At 33.1% G+C, this 9034-nt stretch overlaps 3 protein-coding genes across 15 annotated transcripts; 2 read left to right on the forward strand and 1 right to left on the reverse strand.

Moving 5' to 3' along the window:
* Positions 1–1900: 1900 nt before the first annotated feature.
* Positions 1901–5837, reverse strand: LOC141724924 (uncharacterized). 13 transcript variants are annotated; one of them, XR_012576937.1, is made up of 7 exons: positions 5325–5837; positions 5038–5219; positions 4132–4245; positions 3977–4055; positions 3030–3119; positions 2720–2803; positions 1901–2156 (listed from the first exon to the last, which is right to left on the reverse strand). XR_012576937.1 is itself a non-coding variant. In XM_074527237.1 (5 exons), exons 1-4 carry the CDS (start codon positions 5450–5452, stop codon positions 4012–4014), a joined length of 456 nt encoding a protein of 151 aa, XP_074383338.1. In that variant the 5' UTR covers positions 5453–5837; the 3' UTR covers positions 2165–3119; positions 3977–4011. The 13 variants fall into 13 exon arrangements, 2 of the variants coding, with proteins under 2 accessions (XP_074383338.1, XP_074383337.1); XR_012576938.1 differs by having other exon boundaries at positions 2720–2807; XR_012576935.1 differs by having other exon boundaries at positions 1902–2156; positions 2724–2803.
* A 1111-nt stretch (positions 5838–6948) lies between these two features.
* On the forward strand, positions 6949–7467 carry LOC141660781 (uncharacterized). Its single transcript, XM_074467765.1, has one exon. It carries the CDS (start codon positions 6949–6951, stop codon positions 7465–7467), a length of 519 nt encoding a protein of 172 aa, XP_074323866.1.
* Positions 7468–7682: 215 nt separating this feature from the next.
* Positions 7683–8243, forward strand: LOC141660782 (uncharacterized). Its single transcript, XM_074467766.1, has 2 exons — positions 7683–7802; positions 7920–8243. The coding sequence occupies exons 1-2, from the start codon at positions 7683–7685 to the stop codon at positions 8241–8243; spliced, it is 444 nt and encodes a 147-aa protein (XP_074323867.1).
* The last annotated feature ends 791 nt before the right edge of the window (positions 8244–9034 follow it).

Raw genomic sequence — 9034 nt, forward strand, 5'->3', positions numbered from 1 at the left:
TGGAAAATGCAATTACCACTCTACCCTTGTTCCTACAACTCTACTACTTTGCATGCATGGCTAGTTTAGGAAATTGGTAAGCTTTAGATGAGATAGTGGGGTAGAAAATGACATAACTATCCTTGATTTGAAATGTGAGTGGAAATACATGCAAGGGTAATTATGTAATCTAATAATTATTATTTTATTTAATTACAAAGAATACATTTTATAAATAAAACTACAAATCCATAAATAACAAGAGTGACATCATAAAATAACTTAAAATTTTAGGAATTTAATAATATACAATTCAAAATTTATTAATAAAAAAAATAAAAACTGTTTTTTCTTAGATAATAAAATGTATTTTATAACTTATATAAATAGCAAATAATGTATTTCTTGTTTTTAAAAATTTTAATAATACCACACAATTAATTGGCGTCAATCAAATCACACAAACATTTATATTAACAAATTAATCCCATATACTTATATATATACAAATATCAATTGACACTTGAGAAGTTGGCAAAGGTCAATTTAAAGATGGGAGACAAGAAAGTTTTGATAGGAGAAGACCTCTCACCCATAATTGAAAAAAACTTGGTGGAATTCTTGACAACAAGACTGGACGCATTTGCATGGGAATATGATGACATCACAGGAATTGATCCCAATGTGATCACACATAAACAAAATGTTGATCCAACTTACACCCCTATCCAACAAAAAAAGAAGGAAATTTGCAGCGGAGATAAACAAGATAATTAATGATAAAGTAGAAAGGCTTTTGAAAGCTGGAATGATCAAAGAGGTCGACTATCCTGAGTGATTGACCAATGTTGTTATATTACAAAAGAAGAACGGAAAATGGAGGGTTTGTGTTGATTATACAAACCTGAACAAAGCTTGCCCAAAAGATCCTTATCTGTTACCCCATATTGATACCATGGTTGACTCGATGGCTGGACATGAGTTGCTTACATTCTTAGATGCGTCAAGTGGTTTTAATCAAATACAAATGGAACCATGTGATTGTGAGAATACAGTGTTTATTATAGATTAGGGGATATATTGTAATCAAGCCATACCTTTTGGGCTACGTAATGCTGGGGCAATCTTTCAGAGACTCTTCAACAAGATGTTCAAAGATCAAATAGGTCAAATAATAGAATTCTAGATACACGACATGGTGGTTAAGTCGGTGAACGCTGAGAATCACGTTCGTGATCTACGGAAATGACATCTTAAAAGCGTACAACATGAAGCTCAACCCGTCTAAATGCAATTTTGTTGTATCTTCTAGAAAGTTTCTTGGGCACATGGTGATACTGAGGGGAATTGAAGCTAGCCCAAAACAGATTAAAGCAATCTTTGAGTTAAAATCCACTACATCATATATAGCATGTAGCAACACCAAAAAAAGTGTTAAAATAACCAAAAAGTGTTACCAAAAATAAAAAATTTGGTTATGGTTACATTTTTGGAGATTTACGGGTGTTGGATTTGCCCCTGCTATAATAGGTACAATAGGGGTATAAGGTAACACTTTTTGAATATGTGGTAACACATATAAAAGTGTTATAAGAGACCACCTATGATTACTCTTTTAATATCTATGGTAAAACCATACATGTGTAACAACAGTTCTATCGTAACACCTTTAAATGTGTGGTAACACCGAAAAATATGTTGTAATAAACTTTTTTGCAACAACATATTTGCTATTGTAACACTGGATAATTAAAAAGTTCAATCTTTTGTTAACATATGTATATTTTATTGTAATATTATTTTTTAACACTTTCTATATTTATTGTAACACTTTTGTCGTGTTTTTACCAACATTTAAAATATCTATTAGTTACACTTACAACACTAAAAACTTATATACATATTTAGCTTAATAACTCAAATTTAAAATTCAAATTCAACACAATACAAAATTCCAAGTCAACAAAAATAAACAAAGTTTGCAAATTCATCCAAAAATTACAACTCCGAAAGCTACAACTGTTGAGCATATTTTTAGTTAAACCAAAATAATTTAAAGTTCTAACATTAAGGAGAACCCTCTTTATAGTATCTAGTCATGGGAACTTCCTGCCATAGACTAGTTTATTCGCCGCTTCAACATTTTCTCCGGTTTTGAGAATTTTGACCATGTCATCCTGTAGACCAATACATTTAGACATATTTTAGCACAAACTATCAAAGTGACTCCATAAATTTGACATGTTAAACACATTTCTCTATTTTTGAATGAAATGAAATGAAATGAAATGAAACACACTGTAGTCTAGAAGACATTCTTTTGTTAGTTACTGTTTAGTATCTTGACCCTAGAATATATAAAGTATTAACTTGATATTAACTAATTTTAGAGAAAATTATATAAAATATAAAAATAATCAAAACATCCCAATGATGTCTTGCTGTTAGCTAGTTTAAAGCTATTAGAACCTTATTTTTGTTTATGAATAAATAGCAAGCATATAAATTTAATTAAAATTATATATATATGCTGGATGTGACACATTCTGTTGCCATATATAGGCCAGTTAGAGACACAACATTGGGTTATTAAACAAAGTTTCCATGATACACTGAGAAGTAGTCTGTTTGGCAACATAGATGATCTCGAATAATTCATAAGCCAAGAGCCTCTTATGTAAGCACCAAGTCTAGAGTACTTGCAGGATAACTAGACAGCAACAATTGTAAAAGTATGCACCTACATTGACTTCATGGCCTCAGTTTCTTTAGATGCAGTTCTATCAGAAGATTGAGCCTGTTGTTCCATAGAATCCCTAACAAGCTGACTTAGATAAGAAATATCATCAGAATTTACATCAGGCCCTTTCAAAAGCTTAGAGCCCAGTTGCAAACTTGTCTAAATCAATATATAATATTTTGGTCAAAACACCAAGAAATTATGTTACTGACTTGTCTGCATCAATATATAATATTTTAGTCAAAACATCAAGAAATTATTAAGAAAGTTTCCTTGTAAGAGACAACAGTAAATTATAAAATTTTATTACTTGCTCATTTTCGAGAATAGCATCTTTTGCACCTGCCTCCTCCAAATCCAAGAGATGCTCAAGGTCTATAGCTCAAGCATAAATTGGGGTCTGCAAACAAATAGGTTTACCTAGTGATTTATATCACAAATCCCAGAAAATTATAAAATTAAATAGAATATTTTCGTAGAAAACTTATAAATTGTTGACATATACAATAACCTCCTTGACTCTTTAATGTAGCTTTACAATGAACTAGTCATGCATTTGAGGCAAATACAATAACCAGATGCAAGATATTAAAATTTAAACAAGTTATTTTTCTTTTAATAGCTGCTTAGGTGGCATAAAATATTATGAGTTTAGGACTTATTGAACCAATTTTTTTATCTAATTTAAAATATACAGGCTTCTTTCCCCTAGAATGTTAGAAGAACGAATAATTTGTGTTTTATGTTGGATCTAAGTAGAGTGTAATTAGTCCAAGAAAGGCTAGTCAAATCCTTTGAACAACCTCAAGAGTCCTCTCTCTTGCACTGTACAAAAAAAGGATATAGAGACATAACATATAGCTCACCAATAACCGATCAATTAAGTCTCTAGATTCACTGGAAAAGTAGTCTGGAAATTTAAAATCTCTAGCGATAATTCTCTGAAAAATGAGCCATTCACTAGCATTGTTGGAGTCGTATGCAGTTGGTACAACATATTTTTATATAAATATGTTTGTGTCACATAAAGCTAAGAAGTTTAATTACTCACGTTTATAAAATAAATACTAATAAGTCAGTAGAAGAAAAATAAATCAGGAAGCAGAGTATAGACTGCAAAACATTTCCACATACCCGGCACATTTTGAATCAAACACAAAAAAGAGCATAAATAAGAGACTAAATAAAAATAATACATAGAGATATGAGCACACAAGAAGATATACACACAAATACGAGAATAAAATAAGAGCATACCTGACACTGAACAAGAAAAAAGCTCCAAATTTGAATCAAACCTTCATCGCTGGTTCTAAAAAGTACTCTAGGATGACATCTGCAAATAAAGAAGTCTTTTACATCATGGTATAAAAAATTACTGTGATATTTAGTACCAAAACTGAAATTTCTACCATTTCGAAATTCTCCTGCCAATATGATCATTGTTTGGGATTCACAAAGTTCTACAAATGTTTCGATCAAATGTATCACTACTTCCTCACTATAAATCACATCTGGACCGAGCACTGTATAATTTTTTGACAAAAAATATATGTAAATTAGGGCCATGCAAATTCCAGCAAATGTAAGCTTAAAAACAGACTCCCTGAAGCATTTTTATAAGCGAATGAGCATTTTATGACTATCTTTTACAATAGCATTTATAAGGTACTTCAAAGTTAAAAAAGTGACAAGAAAAAGTTCATCCTTAGATATTATATTCTTTTATAATATCCTTTGTTTTGATTAGTGCAAGATAAAGTTTTGTAGCACCAACCATACACTTGTAACAGTGCATATGATGAATAAGGATATTTTCATACGACAGAAGAAACAATCTTATCACTAACAACTGACCTAGTATCTATGAATCTAGACATATATAAAATATTTTATTTGAGTAGCTTAATAGTGTTGTGCTCTATGTGGTCCGTTAGTTACTGGTTGATGGTTGCTACTATGAAACATACAATATATGGTTGCACTCTATGTTGCTCCAATGACGACATCTTTGCATTGATATTTGATAGAAAAAGAACAATTTTCTCAAAGGTAATACAAATTTGTGGGGAAAAATAACCAAAATTATGTGATATTATGTCTTGATGTCATAACATAATTGGGTACTTAATGCAGCTTCATACCATCTTTCATACAACTTAAATATATGAAAACATAAGATAGGGGACTTACTATTGGTCAATTAAAATTGTACTATTTTATCCAAAGTGTGAACAAGTAACAAGTTTATAGCAACCTACAACTCCAAAATAAAATCAACTTGTATCTCTTAATATAAACATTAAAAGCACAATTACCATAATCAGGTGATGGATTCATGAGCTTAGGATGAGGGTGATCTCCACAAGTGAGCTCAATAACAGTTGCAGAAACTTGCACATTTGCATACAAATTTTTTTGGACGTTCTTTTTAAGGAGCTTTAGCCTATCTGGAAAATCGGTTAGAAGAACGTGTTCCCTTAATAGAGCTGCAATGCCCCTGATAATAATAATAAAAAAGGGGAATTACACTAGAACAACAAAAGGTATGTCTAAAATGCATATAAGAACACGATATTTAAGTATAAGGGGGGGATATAATTACCTAACCAAACCGCAACCAGATTCCAATTCAACAACCTTTTTGTCATGAAGATGAATGAGGGTAGCATTTTTTACACATAAATTTCCACATACCCGACACACTTTTGAATCAAACACAAAAAAGAGCATAAATAAGAGACTAAATGATAATTACGCAGAGAGATATGAGCACACATGAAGATATACACACAAATCCGAGAATAAAATAAGACCATACCCGACACACTTTTGAATTGAACAATAAGAAAACTCCAAATTTTAGAATAAATAGACTACAAGAACCCTAATTTACTCCAAAAAAGCGACTACTAGAACCCCAAATACAAACTCCATTTGTTGAACCCGTTTGAGAAGAAAGCCTCAAATTTCTTAGAACCCTAATTACAATCTCCAATATCTAACCGCGACTTGCAAGAAAGCTCAATTTCTTCGAGCGAATTTAGAACCCTAATTTAGACAGAGTTTTGGATAAGAGAGTGTGTGTACATATGTGAGTCTATAACTGTGTAAATGTGAGCGTATATTCTAGTTACAATATAAAAGCGGATCAAAATTTTACAAAAAATTTTTTTTGTCAAAATTTGGCCTGCCATTTCTATGCCGTCTAAATATTTAGTCTTACTGTAACACTAAATCTAATACCAATATTAACACTATATTTTATGTTGTAAGAGAAATTTTGTCATGTCTATGCTAACATCGACTATCCCTGTACTGCAATACAAAAAATTATTATCTCATACCAAATTTTAGTGATTTATGGAAATATTTTTGCTTGTAATATCAAAAAAAAGTTTTGGTAAAGGTCATAAATGGTGTAGTGAGCCCATCTAATATTAAAGACATCCAGAAACTGACGGGAAGGGTTACAGCCTTGAACAGGTTCATTTCTCGATCATCGGATAGGTGAAAGCTCTTTTATGACGTCTTGAGAAAGAATAAGGGGTTCATATGGACGGAAAAACATGAAGCTACACTGGATGACTTGAAGAATTATCTCAGCACTCCTCCACTCTTATCAAAACCTTAAGACCTTTATGTCTAGCTATATGTTACTTATCACGCTGTGAATGGAGAGCTTGTCAAAGAACATGAAGGCGTCCAATCACCCGTCTGTTATGTAATCAAAAGCCTAGTGGATGCACAGACAATGTACACATCTCTTGAAAAACTAGTACTTGCATTGGCCATGACTTCAACGAAGCTAAGGCATTATTTTAATCTCATAGAATACATGATAACGAATTTTCCTTTGAGGACTGTCTTGAGTAAACCTGAATTGACGGAAAGGATGGAAAAACGGGCCATAAGTTTAAGCACATATGACATTATATATGATACTAGGACTGCCATAAAAGCACAATCCTTAGCTAACTTTGTGATTGATTTCAGTCCAAGCCAAATGACATCTGAGGAGGAATTTCAACAAGTCGTTTCAAGGGCAGACGCCAAACTGGATATTATACACCGATGGAGCTTCAAATATGAATGGAACAGGATTAGGGCTTGTACTAAAATCGCCATAGGGGAATATAGTAGCATATTCAATATGTTGTGAGTTCAAACCTACTAATAATGAGGCTGGGTATGAGGCATTGATCTTGGAATTAACGACTGCCAAAGACATGAAGCTTAGACACGTCGATGTAAACTGTGACTCACTGTTAATTTCCAATCATGTCAACGGTTCTTATGAAGCTAAAGACCCCAAGATGATTATGTACTTAGATGTCACTAAAAGGTTGATGAGTTGTTTTGACACGTTTAACATACAACATGTACCAAGGAAAAACAACGTTCAAGCTGATGCACTAGTTGGCCTTGGGGCTATCTTCAAAGGTCTTAGTCTGAACAACATCCCGGTTGTACACATCATGAAACCTACTGTTGAAATATTGGCTCATGAAATGGAGGTGTTGGCCCTCAATCGACACGGTGACAATGCAGATGAAGTCATAGACAGCTGGATTCAAACATATAAGGACTACTTGCAGCATAGAATCAGAATTAACAACAACAATGAAGCCAGGACCCTTAGGATGAAGATGATAAGTTTCACTGTTTTGGATGATGAGTTTTTAAAAAATTCATCTACGGGACTACTTCAAAGATGCTTGAAAATCATGAGGCTGAAATGGTTTTGAGGGATGCACATGAAGGAGAATATAGGAATCATACTAATGGGAGAAATATTTCATTAAAAATATTACTTTTGGGATATTATTGGCCAACAATAAGGCAAGACTCCTTGGAGTACACAAAGAAGTGTGACGCCTATCAAAGGCATGCTCCCATGATACATTAACCACCTGAGCACCTGAACATGTCCATTCCTTCTTGGCCCTTCATAAAGTGAGGAATGGACATTGTGGGGAAGATGCCACCTGCACATGGAAAGAAAGCTTTTATGCTAGCCATGACGGACTATTTTTCTAAATGGATTAAAGCAGAGGCGTTCAAACAAGTCATGTCGAATGAGGTGATCTCGTTCATCAAGAAGAATATCATATGTAAATTTGGTGTGCCATCTGAAATTATTTGTAAAAATGGTTCACAATTTATAAGTGATAAGATGGAAGCATTTTGTAAACAATAGAATATCAACTTGATCAAGTCGACACCAAGGTATCCCCAGGCTAATGGACAGGCTAAATCGAGTAATAAAATTATAATCAACAGCCTCAAGAAGAGATTGACATCATGCAAGGGAAAGTGGGCTGAAGAATTTCCTTGGGTATTATGGTCAGACAGGACTAATCCAAAGACGTTGACAGGACAGACGCATTATAGCTTGGTTTATGGAACTGAAGTCGTCTTGCCAACTGAGGTCATAATGCCCACTGCCAGATATGTGTTATTTACATCAGACATGAATGATAAGGAATTGGCACATGACATAGACACAGTGGATGAAATTTGAGAAATGGAAAGGATACATATGGTGTCATATAAACAAAGGGTTGCCAACACTTACTATAAATATGTTCATTTGAGAGCATTTCATGTTGGCGACATGGTTGAGGAAGATGTTCAAGAACACCATTAACGCAACAGCAAGAAAGTTAGCTGACACTTGGGATGGACCCTATCTTATAGATATTATCATCGGGCGTGGAGCTTATCGATTGTCTAGCATGGATTACGTTCAAGTATCGAGGAGTTGGAATGTTTTACACCTAAAATTTTATCACGTGTAAAGTTCTCTAAATCCCTCTTGTTATTTCTAATAATAGAGAGAATTTTATGAATAAGTCGGTAGGACATATCAATAGTTGATTATCGAGTTTCATTCATGTTTAATATGAATTTTTACTTGAAGAAGTTTCATTTCGTGTTTTTCATTCATGACATCTTGCATTATAAATTACTTGATTATGCGAACTGCTTCTATCAATTGCGCTTATCTTCTTGATTTACTCGTGTTTACATTAGTTTGCTTTATCATAATATAGTTAAAATTGCTTCTATAATAGTCATATGCACCAATTCATAACCCGCAAAATTCATAATAGACAAAATTTGCCAATTACAAGTGCAAGGGTTGATCACCCCACTACGTTGTATGGTTTCGAGTCAAAAGTAATATAAGCATATGATAATCTCAATCAACGTGAACGTCTTATGGGACCTCTTGTGATGACAAGTAACATTATATGTTTACATTACAATAAGAAATAACACAAAATTTGGTGAGTTTCTGTAATAACCCCA

This window comes from Apium graveolens, chromosome 5 (genome assembly GCF_009905375.1).
Source record: "Apium graveolens cultivar Ventura chromosome 5, ASM990537v1, whole genome shotgun sequence".
Taxonomy (NCBI): domain Eukaryota; kingdom Viridiplantae; phylum Streptophyta; class Magnoliopsida; order Apiales; family Apiaceae; genus Apium; species Apium graveolens.